The sequence below is a fragment of the Dama dama genome, chromosome 4, assembly GCF_033118175.1.
Source record: "Dama dama isolate Ldn47 chromosome 4, ASM3311817v1, whole genome shotgun sequence".
Classification (NCBI taxonomy): domain Eukaryota; kingdom Metazoa; phylum Chordata; class Mammalia; order Artiodactyla; family Cervidae; genus Dama; species Dama dama.
In genome coordinates, this window is record NC_083684.1 from 17,443,493 (window position 1) to 17,462,000 (window position 18,508).

General features: G+C 56.8%; 1 protein-coding gene across 3 annotated transcripts in view; it reads left to right on the top strand.

Annotated features, from left to right (window-relative positions):
* The window catches only part of GSE1 (Gse1 coiled-coil protein), a 392,727-nt gene that overhangs the window by 127,102 nt on the left and 247,117 nt on the right, over window positions 1-18,508 (top strand). For all 3 annotated transcript variants that reach the window (XM_061138322.1, XM_061138321.1, XM_061138320.1), the window contains exon 2: window positions 17,124-17,304. In XM_061138322.1, the coding sequence (XP_060994305.1) occupies window positions 17,124-17,304 (181 nt within the window). The remainder of the gene's footprint in view (window positions 1-17,123; window positions 17,305-18,508) is intronic.

Below are 18,508 nucleotides of genomic sequence, written 5' to 3' on the forward strand. Positions count from 1 at the left end.
TTCACTCAGGAGGCCTGTGTGAGATGCGGCCTCGAGGTGAACAGAGTGAGGTGAAGTCCCTCTGGTCTCCACGCTTGCTCCAGATGCTCACCCAGGGCCCCGCCCGTCAGTGGGGTGACCCTGCGGCTGCAGGAGAAGGCAGCCCCTGGGCAGCACGTCCCCTGCTCCATCCTGTCCAGAGCTGCCCACACAGTCCCTTCCAGGATACCTGGGCGCCTCCCCCTGCTGGCCAGGCCTGGTTTCCGAGGGCGGCTTATCCATCCTCAGGCCACCCCTCTTAGTGAGCTACAGAGTCAAGGGAAGGCTCTGGGGCTATTAGTTTGTCTTCTCTATCAGCCCCGCTAGGCATCCTAAATAATCTGAGTGTGAAGTTTCTAAGCTCAACTTTCAGGTGGCACCCTCTCCAGTGGGTGGGTCCCCCTTAAGGACGCGTGGAGCCCCCTGCCACCACCCCGCCGCCGGGTGGCTGTCCGTTCTGAAGGATAGCCACAGTAATAACAGCTCTGCCAGAGATGGGGAGGAAGCGGAGAAAGGATCACCCACCACTTAGAGTCAGAAACCCCGAGGCCCACGGAGGGCAGAGGCCGGGTGTGAGCCTCAGGCCGCGCTGGGCACCGGTGGGCACTTCCTTCCACCCCCACGGCCAGTGAGTGCTTGGGTGGAGTTCTCTTCTCCCCTCAGGGAGCCCGTCAAGAGCTCCCTGCCTGCTCCCCGGCCGGCATGGGAGATTCTGGGGCTGGCCTCACCCCCCACCAGGCGGCTCTGGGAGGATGGCCAGGGTGGGGCTCACGGCCTGGACAAGGCAAGACCGAGGTCTTCCTGGGACCCCAGTGTCTCGGGGCTGTGACAGAATGGGGCAGCTGGACTGCTCCTGACTCATGTGCGGCCTGGGGTCCTTCTAGAAGTCTCTGGGCTGTGCCTCGGGCCTTGGTGAGCCACTGGGGTGTTTGGGGTCGTCCTTGAACCCTTTTCCCGCTCTGTGGGACTCCATGGTGCCTGGGGCTGGGCCGCTGGGTTTTGAGCCTGTGTTTCTTCACGTTCTCATTCAAGCAGAGTTTACGAAGCCTGGTTTTGAGCCAGGAGGTTGACAAGGGTTTGCCCAGGACGCTTCCAGATTGAGTGTCTGACTTCAAAGACGGAACATCCGAGGTGCCAGTGGTAAGGGAGTCCCCGGGGGGGACAGAGGTGTGGGGCAGGGTCAGCGCATCCGTCGCCTTGGTGAATCGGGCTGGACCAGGCAGGTCCAGCTGCTGGACCATGCGCTACTGAACACAGGCAGTGCATCACACGTGCACGCCCACACACTCCCACACGTGTGCGCAGGAGCACACCACATGCTCACATACCAGGTACGTGGGCGCACACAACCCCACGCCAGAGCCACACATTTTGTTCACAGGTACCCACATACATATATGCACACGTGCATGTGCGAACCCCTGCGTGCTTACACAATGCAGTTCATGTGTATACGCACACTTATTTAGTGGTGCATGCATGTACACATGTGCACATACACATGCCCACATAGACACAGGCGTGTGCATACTCACTCATAGGCATGCACACAGAGATCCATGCCTCCGTGTGCACATCCACACGTGTACACATGCGTGCACACATGCCCCAGGTCTGCCCCCAGCATCTGGGGCCTGGGGGCAGTGGACAGAGACTCGTACCCACCCTCCATCTTATGTCTGGCACTGAGGCCCGCATGACACGAGGCTCTCACACGTGGACACCCAGCCTGCTGGCCCAGATTCCAGCCATGCTGCCCTTTGACGGCCCTTCTGGAGGGCTCTCTTACGGGGCGGTTCTCTCAGGAGGTGCACTGGAGGGAGGCCTGCATGGCTCTGAGTGTGGACTAGGGTGTGCAAGCAGGGACCACAGGGTCCCGGAACGGGGGGCAGGGTCTGAGGGCAGAGTGGCGGTGGGGTGTGGCCCATGGAGCCTCCTGGGCGCAGGGCCAGAGGAAGGGTGGGCTCTCCACACAGGGTGTGGGGGTCCTTGGTGCCCGGGTCCCAGGCGACGCTGACATACATCAGTGCCTGAAACCTGTTTCACAAAATGCTATTTTTACTACATAGGGTGCATGCCAGTATTTTTTTTTCCTATTCCATTCCCTTTAAAAAAAAAAAATTGCTCTCATGTGGGACGCATCCGGAGTTTGAGAAGCGGGAGGCGGACGACATTTCAGGTTCCTCTCCCCTCGGAGATTTGGGGGTGCTGGAGACTTCCCTGAGCTCCCATTCATCTCTGCAGTGAGACAGAGATTACGCAAACAAAGCCGGCTCTTCCGCGCCTTCCCAACCCTTCCCGATCACGCCAGCCCCTCCGCTCGCGAGGTGCCGGTGGTGGTTTTCCTTTTTCATGATGATCAAAAGGAATGTGGCGTCAAAATAAAGATCTAGAAAGCAGGTGCGGGACTGAGGGAGGGCCCCTCCTGTTCCTGGAGCCTCCCACTCCCAGGCTCCCCGTCCTTCCCCCGTCCCGGGAGTCAGGGCCCTTTGCCTCCCCCAGAAGGGCTGACGCACCCTCACCCCCCAACCCCAGCCCATCTTATGCTCGCTTTATTCTCCTTCTGATCGTCACACTATTACATCTTCACCCCTCTGTCTCTCTAGACTTGCCTTCATCTTCTTGCCTCACCTCTAACCAGCTGTTTGTGTGAAGTTGCTTAATGTCTTTGTACTGTGGGGGTCCCTGAGTGCCCTCTGAATTTCCTGGGGTGTCCTGGGGGACGGTGTTGTGAGAAGGTTAGTGGTACAGACCAAGGATGATGGCAAGCATGACAGCATCTGGGTGCAGAGCCAGTGCTCTGTGACCTGGGGCGGCTGACTTACCAGCTCTGTGCCTTGGTCTCCTCATCCATGAAGTGGGCATGTGATACAATAGAACCTGCCTCATAGGCGTGTTAGGAGGATCACGCCAGTCAAGATGTATCAAGTGTTTGAACAGTGCTTGGCACATAAGTCAAATGACATTAAGTAGTTATCTCAAGGAATATAAAATCATCCGGGCTTTCCTAAGCAGCTTCTGAAGGCCAGGTGGTGTTCTGAGTACGTATGTCTTTTTTTTTTTTTCCTTTCTTGTGAAGCAGGTACTGTCATGATCACTTTACAGGTGAGGAAACTGGGGCCCAGAGAGGTTTAGTAACTTCCCTGGGGCCACACAGCCCACAGGGAAAGAGTCACTGCCTGACTCTAGGCAAGCTTTAATAGGTGGAAGCTACTGTTGACCTCCTGATTGTTACTGATACGGTGGTGGCTTAAGAATGAAATAAGATGACATGTGCAGAGTGCGGCCAGGCGTGTGGTGGGCTGGGTCACAGCTCTACCCACTGGCATCCCACTCTGATCCTTCAGGCAGGGGCCCCGTGAGGTCAGCATGGGGGTGTCTGTGCCCCCAGGTGACCGAGGCTGACCCAGGTGGCCGCTGTGGCCTGAGTGAATGTCGTGTGGGGTCACAGAGGTCACTTGCAGCTGCTTCGCCTCCCGCAGACCGGCCAGCAGATGGGAGTCACTCCCCGCCCCCACCCAATGATGTGTTCTGGGGTCGACCTGGGTGTGATGCCAGGCTAGCAGTCCTGTCACTTCCATCCTGGGGCTTCGTTCTCTCCTGGGAGAGGGGCATGCATTGTCTGCGCCGGCCCAGGGTCTGCTTCCGTGTCTCCCGAGATTTCTCTGGACCAACCGTCGGCAGAGCTGACCCAGCCGCGCAGGACTTGCCTGTGTGCCGTGCCCATTCTGGAAGTTCCTGTCTGCATTTCCCACGTTTACTTTTCCCCTTTTCCACCTCAATCAGGACTCACTCCAGTCAATTATTCCCTCCAGATCTTTTCAGGGAAGACAGCAGTGCAAAGCCACGAAAATCGCTCTTCTCCAGGTTCCTCCCGTTATTAGATTTCTCTCCCTGGAAATGGGGTGTGTGTGTGTGTGTGTGTGTGTGTGTGTGTGTGTGTGTACATGCACACGCTCAGGGAGAGAGAGAGAAAATGAAAGATTCTTTCTAATCTTTCCCTTTATTCTTTTTAAGAGAGTAAGCTTAGAATCCTTTGCAGGTCAGATTCTTAGATTTTTGACTTGTGTCTTTCCATCATAAGATGGTGTTTGGATTTTCATTTTTGATGACTTCTGTCTTTGCCTGTGGATCTGGAATGAGTGGCTCTGTAATTACCTCTTCCAACCTTTTCAAATGTCAGCGGCAAGAGGCCTGGAACTTTCCTCATCGTGCTGTGAATCTCCAGTGCCTAGAACAGTGCCTGGCATTTACTGGGGCAGGGGCCCGATAATTATTCCAAAATTAATTCTTAGGTCTGTTTTTTTCCTTACCCCACCCCGACTCTCGACCAATGCATAATACCCACTACAGTTCTAAGTTGCTGGCAGCTATAGGAAGCTTAAGTGAATTCTCAACCTCAGTAAAGGTGCAGTCAAAACAGAAGTAAATTGCACACAAGCTGTGTGAAAATGTGTGTGTTACCACACTCGGGTTTTTGTGTGCAGCACACAGTGAGACCAAACAATACCACACCATCCGAGTTTGGAGCAGAAAAAGGTTTATTGCAGGGCCACGCAAGGAGATGGGTGGCTCCGGCCCTCCAAACCCCAGATTCCCCGAAGGGTCTCAGCAAAGTCCTTTTAAAGTCAAGGTGGGAACTTCCCCGGTGGGTCAGTGGTTGACTTCGCTTTCACTGCAGGCTTTATGAGTTCCAGCCCTAGTCAGGGAGCTGAGACCCTGCATGCCACTCAGTGTGGCCAAAAAAACAAGTGAGAATAAAATAAATGAATAAATAAAGTCAAGATGAGGGAAGGGCATGGCTTGTCATTGCGAACCTCTTAACGTTGGAATCCTTTGTTCTTGCATGTCCTGTCCACGGAGGTCAGCTCGGAGGTCAGCTCGTGATGTTCTTGTAAACCTCCAACAGGGCAAGTGCTGTTCTCTGTTCTGTAGCTGTTTATTTCTATACGAAAGGAAGAGGGTTAGAGCCTTAGAGGTCAGAGCCTTGAGAATGGACTATCCTGTCTATTTCAGACTACTGGAAGCATTCTTAACTGGAAGGCAGAGCAATAGACCACGAAGCTGAAAACCGAGGAAACAGGCGTGATACAGAGTCTGGTCTTCCTGTTACGTGCGTGCGCAGGGCCAGCACTGACACCGCTGCCCGTGCCACGTTCCGAGGGCGGCTCCTCCGGAGACCTGCCGGCCAGGGGCCCGTCCTCTGCTGGGCTCAGGGGCCCTGGGCAGGGGTCTTCGGAGGCCAGACTAGGGGGGGCCAAGTGACTGTCCCTGCAGGCAGGTTACACAGCCTGTCTGGGCCTCCAGACGCGCTTCCTCGTCTGGAACGCAATGATGATAATGACCGTGTTTGCCTCACCGGTTGTGTCGAGGACTAAGTGAATTAAAACATGTGGAAAGTACTTGAAGCAGTGTGGTGCGCCGGGCAGATGCTCCGCCTGTGATTATTAGTATTTTATCGCCGTTATATTTATCATTCTCTCACACGCTGCAGTGAAACCCCTTGGCTGCCGGGGGACGCTTCACCGCTTAGACCAGAGCATGCAGGCCCCGTCTGATGGGCTGGGGCCTCCGTGATGAACACGTTCTCCCGGGCGAGTTTCACGTTGGCCTCCAGCGTTGCGAGCAGGGCCCCGCGGTGGCCCTGGTGGTGGAGTGCCGGCCTGGCTTGCTGAGGGCCCGGCCCCCTCCACTCCCGGGCGGGCCTGCAGCATCCCAGGACACCCAGGGCTCCCTGAAGTGGCCCTGGCCGCATCCTGCCCGCTGCCCCTTGGCAGGGGCTGGGTGGCGGCCGAGGCTACAGCTGCCAGCCCCCACCCTACCCCTCGCCTGGGAGCCAGCCTCCAGCCAGGCCCGCCGCCTCCCAAGGCCGCTGAGCCGTGGCTCAGCAGATGGGAGGCCCTGGGAGGCTGTTTGCTGTGGCTGTCACTGTGTTTCCACCATCTTGTGTCAGAAACCCTGCCCCCGTGTTAATTTACAATACAGCCAGTGCACCCCGAAGTGTGTTTTTAAAGGGTATAATTTCTATCAACTTCAATTAGAGCTATTTTTATTTTTGTCACCCTGAAGAATTTCCCTGCGGTTAAGCTGCCATTTTTCACTGTAATACCCCTGGCAAGGGCTGGGGAAAAAAAAATTAATAGTCTAGTGATCACTTAGCTAATGCACTGTCAGCGCTTGATAAACTGACTGCCCTGGGTGAGACAGCACAGTTCCCTCCACAGTAATTATGTCATGTTTACCTGCAGCCGCCAAGGCCCCCTTGGTGGAGGCACGGGGTCGAGCTGAGCCCCCACAGAGTCCAGGGCAGCCCTCGCGCCACCCTGCGCTCTCCCCTGGTCCTCGGAATCCCTCTCTGATGCAACTGAAGCATGCCAGGGTGGGCGTCTGCCCGTTTTCCAGCTGTGCGGCGTTTGGCAGGTTGCTAAACATCTCTGATCCACATCTGAACCAGGAGCCCTTCAGAAGCCTTAGGTTGTCAAGCCCCCTGACCTCTGCAGTTTGGGGCATCTAAAAAGGCTGTGTGGGGTGGTGTGGGGCACATCATGCCTGATAAGCAGGGTGCTGGTTCCCAGATGGAGGGGGCAGGCCCCAGACAGGGAGCTGGCAGGTAAACGAGGCACAGATTCTGAAGATGGGAGGAGGAGCAGGGCCGTGGTGGGACATGAGCCTGGGATGGGACAGAAGAAGTCCCTCAACCCGCAGGGAACCAGCTTCCCTCTCCTGAAACCAGGCAACAGGCCCCCAAGACAAGGGATGGCCATGCCATGGATGATGACTTCCGTAATAAAAAGAAACAAACCACCGAAATGCCCGCCAACCTGGGGAACCTCCAGGGAGCTGTGCTGAGCGGGAACAGTCCCAAAGGGTTATAGACTGTGATTGCATTTACATAACATGCCTGGAACAGCAGAACGTAGAAATGGAGAACAGATCAGCGGCTGGGCGGCTGGGGCAGGAGGGAGGGGAGTATGCTTATCAGGGAGCTTCCCGGGGGATGCTGAGGGTGGCACGGCTGCCTGTCCCTGCGGTGGAGGTGTTTGTAGGAGCCGATGCTGGTGATAACACTCCGGAGAACAGAATGCACACGCCCATGCAAGTCCAGGTCCCACTGGGGAAGCATGCACCATAGAGGCAAGTTGTCCTGCTACTTCCTGCCTGTGACCTTGGCTCTGGTTTTGTAAGATGTTACCTTTGGGGAAACTGAACCAAGTGTATGCAGGCTCTCCGTGTATCGTTTCTTACGACTGCATGTGAATCTAGAAGCATCTCATCGTTAAAAGTTAAAGCAAAGCAAAAGTCAGATCACATCTGTCCTTGACTTGGAACCCTCCTGGCCCCCCTCTTACTCTGAATGAGAGCCCGAGTCCATCAGGGGCCCAGCCACGTGGCCCCCATTGCTGACCCTCGGTCACACCAGGCACTCTCCTGCCTCAGGGCCTTTGCACGGCTGTTCCCTGTGCCTGAAGCCCGGTTCCCCAGACCACCACGTGGCTCTTTCCACAGCTTAGATGTCTCCTCTTTGTGTTGTGTTGGGGACACTGCCAGGCCTTGGAGTTACCAAGTGCTGTTCAGGGCAGGGACAGTCTTGGGGGGCTGGAAGTGTAACCCCTGAATCAGTGGTACTCAGATGGGGGCTCTAGTAGAGGTGGTCCAGGGGAGGGTCTGCCCCTGCCTGGGAAGGGGAGCCGGGGAGAGTCCGGGGGAGGGGGACAGACTCTTGGCTGGAAAGGAGGCAGGGACCTGGGGAGGAGCAGAGGGCACTTTGGGGTGAGAGGGGGACTCACGGACATGACAGTGGCTCGTGAGCAGACCCCTGTGTTGTGCTCGCCCTGAACCTCGAACCTAGGGAGCCCTTGCCGTTTTACAAATGGGGAAGCCAAAGCCCAGAGAGGCAGAGTGAGTGCACAGAGGCACACAGCTCCCAGGCCCTGCAGAACGCCTGCAGGGGAGCGGAAGGGAGCGAGACCACACTGTCTGGCCTTTTCAGGAAAGGTCTGCACACATGCTCCCCGCCTCGGGGCATCTTGTTTGCTGTTTCTTCTTCCTGGAACGTGGTGTCCTGAAGAATTGATGCTTTTGAACTGTGGTGCTAGAGAAGACCCTTGAGAGTCCCTTGGACAGCAGGGAGATCCAACAGTCCATCCTAAAGGAAATCAGTCCTGAATATTCATTGGAAGGACTGATGCTGAAGCTGCAGCTCCAATACTTTGGCCACCTGATGGGAAGAACTGACTCATTGGAAAAGACCCTGATGCTGGGAAAGATTGAAGGAAGGAGCAGAAGGGGACGACAGAGGGTGAGACGGTTGAATGGCATCACCAACTCAATGGACATGAGTCTGAGTCAACTCCAGGGGTTGTTGATGGACAGGGAGGCCTGGAGTACTGCAGTCCATGGGGTCACAAAGAGTCGGACACGACTGAGCGACTGAACTGACTGACTTCCTGGAACACTGTTCCTGCAGATATCTATCTCCATGGCTAGCTTTCTTGTTTCCTTCAAGTCTTTGCAGAGTGTCCCTTCTCAATGGGGCCAGCCTATGGAAAATTCTAACTCTGGCCACACTCCCTCTCCTTGTCTCCTTCTCCTGTTTGTCCTTCTGGTACCTCCTACCAACTGACATGTCAGTATGGATTTATTGAGTCTGTCTTCCTCAACCAGAATGACACCTTTTTTTTTTTTTTTTTTTTAAGTTAAAAAAACAACAACACATCTACAGAAGGGGAGAGAATATTGTGATGAACTCCCTTATACTCTTTTTTTTTAAATGCATTTATTTGACTGCGTTGGGTCTTCGTTGCAGCATATGGAATCCTGGTTGTGCCCTGCAGGATCTTTTTCGTGTGGTGCATGGACCCTCTAGCTGTGACCCTAGACCAGAGCTCTGTGGACCCTCCAGAGCGGGCAGGCTCAGTCGTTGCAGCTCACAGGCTTAGTTGGCCTGCAGCTTGTGTGATCTTAGATCACAGCATTGCAAGGCTGGTTCTTAACCAGTGGACCACTGGGGAAGTCCCCAGAATGTTACCTTCTTAAGGGCAGGGATGTTTACCTGTTCTGTTGGCTGTTGTATCTCAGGTACAATACCTGGCAATAGTAGGTGCCTAATAAATGTTTATTAGATGGATGGATGGTTGACTGGATGATTGGATAGATGGAAGGACAGATTGATGGACGGTTGGATGGGTAGACGGATGGACAGTCAGATAGACAGGTGGAAGGATGGGTGGATGGAGGCAGGGTTGATCAGGTATTTAGGCGGATATGAGGCATAACGTGTGAGAAGCTAGCCTGGCCCAAGTCACATGGCTCTCAGATGTCCTGTGGAGGGGTCAGGAAGGATTTTGTGCAGGCCGGTTGAGTGTGGTATTCTGGAAAGTTGGCTCGGGCTCAGGCATGGTTGGGCTGAAGTGAGGAGGGCTGTGTGCCCAGAAACTGGTGGGAGACTCTTTCCCTGGGAGGAAGGAGGAGGTGTGCAGGCACCATAGGAGTAGGAAGGGGAGCCCAGGAGAGCTGGAGTGTCAGGCAGTCATTGGTCTGAGATCAGCTTGCTCCCCCTGCTGGCTTCCAGGGACCCCCAGACCCTGGAGGGCCTCGTCCCTGACCCTGGGCCTGAGCTGGATTCCCCCAGCATCACCACGTGCACGCCCTGCAGCCTGGCAGTCGGGGAAGCAAGCTCGCCTCTGGAAACAGTGCATTCTTCCCTGCAGACCCTTGCCCTGCCCCTGGCCAGACAAGGGAGTCAGCTGGCCCAGAGGCCTCCCTTGAACGAGGGGCCGGGCTCACGCCTCCGGAAGGTCCCATTCAGCCACAGGAGCAACGTAAGTGGGGCTTGCCCGCCTCTGGCCAGCTCCAGTCTCCCTGGGGCCCCGTTCTTCCAGCTGCACCTGCCCCACCCCGGTGTGTCTCTCGAGGCTCTGAGTGCTGTTAGCAAGACTCCGGTTTGCTTTCCTGCTTTCTTTTCTTAATATTTATTGACTTATTTGGCTGCATCAGTTCTTAGCTGTGGCATGCAGGATCTTTGTGGCGTCCTGCTATATCTTTCATTGCAGCACATGGGTTCTCTAGCTGTGATGCACGGACTCAGTTGCCCCACAGCACGTGGGATCTTAGTTCCCTGAACCAGGGATTGAACCCACGTCCCCTGCACTGCAAGGCGGATTCTTAACCACTGGCCCACCAGGAAGTCCCAGACTCTGGCTTTTCTTTTTTCCAGAGACATCACGCCCCACCTGCGCCATCCAGACACGTGTGGCCATGAGCCAGCCTTTCTGTGTCTCAGTTTTCCCATCTGCGTAATGGGGCCCAACAGTTCCTGCCTCCCCACCCAGAGCTAAGGCATAATGGGCTGACACCCACTGGGTGTCACGGGTGTGGGGCCTGGCCCTCAGTAGGTGCAGTCAACATATACCTATGACCAGTGAAAGACATTTTAGTCCCAAGTCTCCTGCCCTTCTGCTGGGACCCTTCAGGGACAGACTGGCTCCTGGCTCAGAAAGAGTGCTTAGTTTCAGCTGAATTCGGATACTCTTCAGCTCCGGCAGCCCCCGGGTCTTGAACTAGGGGCTTTCTGGTTCTCTTTATGGCATTGGGAGTGGGCTTTCTTCTGTTCCTTGCTTTAGCAAATGCATTCATGACATCCATGGCAGGCCTGGGCTGGACTACACAAATGCTAACTTTGGAATCCTCATGACCGCCGTGTGCTATAGCTGTGACTCTCAGCACCCCTTTTGCGGATGAAAACACTGAGGCTCAGAGGCGTTCAGAAGCATGCACAAGATCTCCCAGCTTGGAGGAACCCAGGCGGTCGCTCCCTTTGTCCACGTAACTGCTCCAGTCTCCTGAGAAAACAGCAATGCCCCCCTCTTTCCCAGACACTTGGGGGGTGGTGTCTGTGCCTGCTGCAGGGGAACCAGGCTGGGTGAGTTTTGTCCCCTTCTGGTCCTCTTAGCCTCTGTTTCCCCATCTATAAAATGGGCTGGTCATGCCCCTTGGCTGGCCCGCCTGGCAGAACTGTGGCAAAGCTTTGGAGGTGACTCTGGAGACACAATTTGCAGGTCATTTGGGGGACTCTTATGACTGTTTCTGTCCCCTTGGGAGGCTGCAGCAAGCCCCCTCCTGGCCATATATGCAGCCAGGGACAAAAACCTTTTTTTTTCTCTGAGTTCTGGACCTTGTGTCCTCAAGACTGGATGAGCCTCCCCACCCCGCCTCCAGCTCCTGAGACCTGGGAACACCTGGCGGGACTCGGCTGGGGGAAGAGTGGGATCGAAACCCCCGGCTGGCACTCCGCTTGAGTGGGCGAGCCCCCCTCCCTGTGGGTGCCGCAGCCGGAGCGCCCCTAATTGCTGCCACAGATGTGGCAGCCACCAGCCTCTCCCGCGCGATCTGCCATGTCGCGTGAGCTTAATTAGCCCCTGATTACTCATTTACTGGGTGCTGTGTGTATTCCATATCTAATAACTTTCCAATTACACCCGGTCTGCCCCGCACGTTTAATAACCCGTTCGTTGTCTGCTTGTCGGGGACTGTGCATTCAGCAGCTCTGTCTCCCCCTGACCCGGAGCTTTATCATCCCCTTTCCTGAAGTATTTGGAGTTCTCTGCTCACCATTATGGAGCTATTACAGGGAATTAAGGGGCATAAAATACTGGTCTTAGGCCTCTGATGCCTCAGCTTGCAGCACAGGACAAGAAGCCCCCTGCAGAGAGGCTTGAGCGCATCTTTGTGGGTGGGCTCTCATGGGGGGAGGGGCAGGAAATGGGGGGGAGGGTCTTCATGGTAGGGCTGGCCCGTGTGCCCTTATTCCCCGCCAGACAGACAGCTCTAGGCCTGTGACCCACAGGTCCCCAGCCGGTGGCAGGGTCTCCCACCAGCCGGGCTGTGCCCACCCACCCTCTAGCCAAGGCAGGCCCCCAGCCACTCCTGTTTGCGGGGGAGGTGGCTCTTTTCCCTGGCTCAGGCCTCCCGCCCATGTCTGATCGGTCCTCGGGGCCAAGGGCCGGTGATGCTGTGTCCGTGGACGCCGTCGGACGCTGGTGTCTCCTCGTCCCTCTCCTGCAGCTTGGTTCTGCCTCCCCTCCCAGCCTTTCCCCTCCCAGCCTTGCTCTTGAGACAGACCCTCCACAGCCCAGCCGCTCACCTGCAGTCCGGGCTGCCGTGCGTCTGCCGAGCCAGCATGTGCAGCAGTCAGGCCCCGCCGGCATGCAGTGAGGACCTCCTGGTGCTGGCGCTGTGGGTGCTCTGACCGTGACCAGCTGGCTGAGCGTGGGCATGACTTGACTTCTCTGTGCCTCGGTTTCCTCCTCCACAAAGCAGGCATTAAGGTGGGGCTGTCGGGAGAATGACACTGGCTACCGACAGCAGGTGTTCAGCGGACGCCTGGCACAGTGCAAGTGCTCTGGGAATCTCGGCTAGGGCATTACTGGCCCGTTTCCCCCAGACACGAGCTGAAGTCCGAGCAGTCATGACTTGTCTGTTTCTCTTAGTTACAGCTGCAGGCAGGCAGCACTCAGGATTCAGGCCCATGTTTGGAGTTATAAAACTCCATGTTTTATTCAAGATTGGCAAGGCTGGCTTCCTGAAGTGTGTGTTGAGCCGATTTGGAGGAAAGAGGAGATTCGGGGTGATCACGAAAAATGGGAGTTTCACACCCCAGATCCTACACCATGACTTCAGGGACTCCAGGACTGCCTCAGGCTCTGTGCCTGCAGCGGGCAAGGGGACCTAGAAGGCAGCCCTGCCACCTGAGGCCTAAAGTGCCCAGAGGCCAGCTGGGGCCCCCCAAGGCCAAGGCTGTGACGCCTTCTCCAGCACACACCCTTCCAGGCTCTGTGGGGTCCCCCGGCCCCAGCACCCCTTGGCTCTTGTTCCCGGTGTTTAAGTCATGAGATAAGCGACCATTTCTTGAGCACATACTCTGTGCTTTTGCAGAAAGAACGCATCCCCTGCACCTTGCCTCTGGGAGTCATACACTCGCTGGGTTGTTAATCCATTCTACAGAAGGGGACACTGAGGCCCAGAGAGGTTAAATCACTTTGCCAAGATCTCCCAGCTGGAAACCGGTGGAGAGAACCCAGAACCCAGTGCCTGACCCCATCGCTCTTCAGAAAGCTGGAGAGGTGGAGTCTGGCTGGGTGCCGGTGGGGGCAGAGGGAAGCGGGCCCTGGGAACAGTCAGTTGGCGGGGCTGCTGGAGAGGGAAGTCCTGGCGTCTCGTCCAGTGGCCTCTGGGCTGCTGTGGGCCCTCAAACTCGACCTGCCTTTGTTTTTGAAAATACATGATTTATAGTCTACCATGTGGGCGAGTCTGAGAAACATTATGCTGAGTGAAAGAAGCCAGACTCAGAGGGCTCCATGGTGGAGGATTCTGTCTACACGCAGTGTCCAGAGGAGGCACGCCCGTGAAGATGGAGGGGGACGAGAAGCTGCCGGGGGCTAGGGGGGCACAGGGTGATGGGGACGTTCTAGATGGATGCTGCTGGTGGTCACACAAGTCTGTGATTATCCTCAAAGCCCCCGAACTGTATACTTTCCATGGGTGAATAGTATGGTATATGGATTCTATCTCAGTAAAACAATTCTACAGAACAGTAGAGCAGGAGTTCCCAGACTTGGGGAGCCCGAGGACTAATACGATCAATCAAATAACCTCGGTGCTGACAACCCTGCAACATGGTTTTCCTTTCTGCTGCCATGATGCCGTGTCTGCTCTCTGCACACCCCACCCCACACCCACCCCCGGCCACCTTCATCCCTACCTGCGAATTTACCTGGAATCGGCGCTCTCCGGAAATCACCTAGCTCCCCAGAGAAAGTGTAACAAGGCAAGATCTCATTAGGATATTCAGCGGTGGGCTGCAGATCCCTTTTATGGTAAAGAACCCTGGAAATTTCCACCCCCTCCCCCCGCCCTTTTTTTTCCTTTCCCTGTTAACTAATGCTTTAAATGTGGTGGCCCCGGTCCAGGGAAATAAAGGGGACAATAAAGTTTATCCTGCTCACTCCACAGGGCCCCATGGACTCTCTGGGATGCTGCCAATTTCCAGGGTCCCCAGGGCAGGGAGCAATATATGTCCCAGGCCCCCCTCCTAATAGCACATTAAGTCAGGCTGTGAGCTTGGAACTCTTGGCTCTGGAAGCGAGAAGGCATAGTAAATGTGTTGGTTCAAGGGTCTGCTTTTTATTAGCCAGGAATTGTTGTAAATTTGGCCTTGAAGGGTGAGGAAAGGCTGCTCTCTGCCTCCCTGCGATGGTCTGGCCAAGAACCTTCGTGAACCTTCACCTCCCCCTCCGATGATGCTAGCGTGAGATAACGCATACTCCCGCCCACGTGTGTCTGGCAGCCTCGCCCAGCAATTAACAGTGACTGAGCCCCCTTGGCGTCCCGGGCAGCTGCTGACAGACCCCAGAGAAGGGGGTGAAATCCTTGTGGCGGGGACAGCTGGACCCGAGGAGGGAGGGTGTCTGGCACACGATGGTGCCAGGGAGCGTGTGTCTCTGGACCGGGCCCTGTTCTAGAGCTTTCGGGTTGTCTTAGTCATCCAGTGCTGTGTAACAGAGGACTAGGCGTAAGCAGCCTGCAGCAACATGCCTCCCTCTGCACACTCAGCGGGGGCCCCCACTGCTGGTCAGGGTGTTGGCGGGACTCGACGGGGGAAGAACCTGCCTCCACGTTCATCGCTGAATTCGTCTGTCTGTGATCTGAGGGTTGCTATGAACATTTAGAGGCAAGCTTTCATGTGGACGTCTGCTTTTGTCTCTCCGGGATACCTGCCTAGGAGTGGAGTCGCTGGGTCCTGTGACGACTGTGTGTCTCTGGGTCTTGACGAACTGCCAGGCCGGCTCCAAAGCAGCTGCGCGAGTTTGCAGCCCCACCAGCCGTGTGTGAGGGTTTGTGTAGTATTTTAACACTTAATAATCATGCGGGTGTCGCTTTTAAAGATGGATTCCTCGCTTCCTCTTGAAAGATCAGGCCTGGCGGGATGGAGCCAGCTTCCCTCCACATGGCGCCGGGTGGACTGGTGCTGTCCGCCTCCCCCCCGCCCCCCCCCCCCCCCGCCCCCAGTCTCGCCTACCCAGTACCTCATTAATGGTTTACCCTCCTGGGGGCAGAGATGTGTGTTTGAATCTCTTGTCCTTCCTGTCCCCCCCTCCCTTTCCAAACCTGGTCCCTTTGAAGGTCTAGTTCAGGACAGTTCCACCTGCTCCAGGAAGCCCGCCTGGATTTTCCCAGCCCTTGGGGAATTCTCCTAGTCTTTGTCATCTGCACCCCCTCCCACCTGGAAGTACTCTCTTCTGCCGTCTGCTGCTCTCTGCTTAAAGGCTATGTCTCTGGTTGTTTTGGAACAGCCGAGTCTTCTCCCAACTGCTGGGGTTCAAATCCAGGCACCTCCAATTGCTGCGGGAGCTTGGACAGGCCGCTCGTCCCCTCGCGTCTCCGTGTTTTCTTCCCTGGAGGATTAACTGTAGCACATAGTAGGTGCTCAGGCACGGCATCCTCATGTCCCATCTGGGGAGCCATGAGGCATCTCCAGCCACCTCCCCACACCAGGAGCCTGGTCCCCGCGCTCCAGGAGGAGGAGCAGGATGGGGGCGGGCCTTACCCCTTTCTCCTTTCCACCAGTGTGCAGCAGGGTCAAGGCCAGGGCACAGTGCCAGCCCGCCCCCAGGGGCATGGAGAACACTGCCCAATTTGACCTGGTGCCAGCCCATAGACAGTCCCTGGGGTTGCCTGGACTGTGACAACAGTGACTGTTATCTCCTGTGACTAACGGAGACACAGCAGCCCTGCGTCTGGCAAGAGCTTCCCCAAGTGGTGATGGCAAGGTTTGCCAGAGCAGCGAAAACCCTACGGAGTGGGGTCTACAGGGGCTCCAGTCTCCCCGCCGTGCGGTGGGCCCCCGGCCCTAAGCAGGCCAGGAGTGGATGACGTGTGCCGGGGCCAGGCGCCACCCACTCCTGGTTCCAGCCTGAGCTGCCAGCACCCCTGTGGGATTTGCAGGGGCCGCGGTCAGGGCAGCATCACCATATGGATCCCATAAATTAAAGCGCTCCCGGAAACAAATGGTAAATGTACCCGTCTCTGGTGTGTGGGGCTGGCGGAGCCTGGATGGAGCGCCATCCATCTCTCTCAGGCACTTTGCTTTTATAGCCCTAATCCTTGGAAAAACGGGATCAACGCGAAGTTGTTCTCTGACAGCCGTGCAGTCCCAGAGCTTGTAATCAGGGAGTGGGGGGTCGCCAGGCCCCCGGGACCAGCCCCCAGGGAGCTGCCGGGGTTTCAGGCCTAGGAGCCCAGGATGCAAACCTGTGTCAACCCTGCCTCGGCAGCTCTGTGATCTTAGGCTCCCACCGCCCCTCTCTGAGCCCCAGTCACCTGCGCCCCTGTGGCCCGGGGGCAGAGTGACCGGCCGGGATGGTGGGTGCTGGGGGTGGGGCAAGGGCAGAGGGGTGGTATCTAATGAGTATAGAGTTTCCATTTGGGCTGATGAGAAAGTTCTGGAATTGGATCTGGGGGATGGTTGCATACGTGTTTGGACTTCACGCCGCTGAGTTGTATCCTTAAAATGGTCTAGATGGTAAATTTTATGTTATGTAACCCACTCCAGTATTCTTGCCTGGGCAGTCCCATGGATAGAGGAGCCTGGTGGGCTCCAGTCCCTGGCATTGCAGAGAGTCTCACCCGACTTAGCGAGTAAACAACAACCAACCAGCGACATATTTTACTATACGGTATTTTTTAAAAACACAGGACAAGGGTGGCGGATAGGATGACCGCCCTTCAGGGAGAACTGAAGATGAACTAGATCGGTCAGTACAAGTGCGACCAGCTTGCTGGCAGTTGTCACAGAGGCCTGTGCAGAGCGGAGGGGCCCAGGTGGCAGTGGTCTGGGGGTGGACCCCCAGCGCCTGGGGGTCAGCCTGATGTCCCTGGGCAGCACTTTGTGGACGAGGAAGGCACTCGCTCTGGCTCCCAGAGCCAGCCACACCAGGTCCCTGGTGGCTACACCAGGCCACTGTGGATGAGGGACGGTACCCAGCACCCTGGGGTACCTCCAAGCAGACGTGCCCAAGACTCACCACATCCCCCTCCTGTCCTTCCAGGTCACATCTGCATCTCTCGAGACATCGACAGCCATCCACCCTCCCGCCCAGGAGCCTGAGCCTCGGCCGGGTGCCCCAGCAGAGAGCCTGCCCAGGGGCCCCAGGACCAGCCAGGAGCAGGGGCCAGCCCGGTGTCAGCAGAGCAGCTTGGATGGGGCTGGCCCAGACCTCACGGGCACAGGTAGGTGCCAGCATTTCACCATCTCTGGCTACTGGAGTGAATCAGGTGGCTCCTGGGAACCAGAAGCCTCCCCAGAAGTTGGGGTGCAGACTCCCACCCCAGGGTCGCCACATTCTAGTGGGGAGCCAGGAGGCTGGGTCTCCCTGACTTGAGTTTGATCGTTTCCCCCTCTCTCATTGTTGATTCACAAACAGCCTTTGTTGGTTTCTTTTTTTTTTTTAATCTCTATATTCCATTGTGTTCACTCATTCATTTAAAAAATAGCATAATGGGTCTATCTCCATGAGCCACCAAACCCTGCCCCAGAACTCTCCGTCTCCCTGGATGCCCCGTCGCCCCAGAGTGACCCGCCAGGATCCCATTTGCTTTTCCGCCGCACCTGTGTTTGCCTGGCACCCCGTGGCCCGGTGTCTGGGGTGTGAGCCTTGTCTCCGGGGCCCCGCGCATCCCTGCAAGGCCGCCTGTTGTTGCAGCTGCCATCGCGCTCCACTTCATGTCGCGTGCCGTGTGATGTCCAGCTGCCCCATGCAGGATGGAAGGGGGCTCGGCCGCCCGCCCGCCGCGGGGGCGCACCGCTCGCGTCCAGGCACGTGGCTGTTGGTGTAGCCCCATTTGGGACACAGGGCACAAGGGGGTCCATCCGCGGGCGGTGCTGCCTGGCATTTTCTGGCATGGGCGTTCACTCCCACCCCCTCCAGCCACCAAGACCCTGTCCCCCCATCGCTACCCCGTTGGACACGTTGCTTTCCCCAGTGATGGAGAGGCTGGCCGCTCGTTGGTTGTTGGGCCTGTGAGTGTGGAGTCCTGAGGCGTTTGTCATGCAGCACGTGGGCCCTGGAATGGGAGCAGTGAGTGGACACCTGCGTTCTTACCTCGGGAGGGCCGTGGAGCAGCCCCTTAGACCCTAAGAGGACCGACGCTCAACAGCCCCCAGCCCAGCCTTCCCCGTTGCTGGGCCACTGCAGGGGCAGCTGGTGGAAAACACTGCTTGTCAGTGAGCGTGGGAGTCGGCTCGTGGTGGTAGGGTCCTGGGAGTCCCATCTTCAGGACGCCCCCAGGTACCCACCTCTTGTTCTCTGCAGTGTGGACTCAGCAAAGGAAGGGGCTCGCTGACAGGGGCTGATGGGCCACCAGCCCGCCTAGGGGCGTCCAGGCCCCTGGCAGAGGGGGATGAGGTGTCTGGCAGCAAAGGGGACTGCAGGTG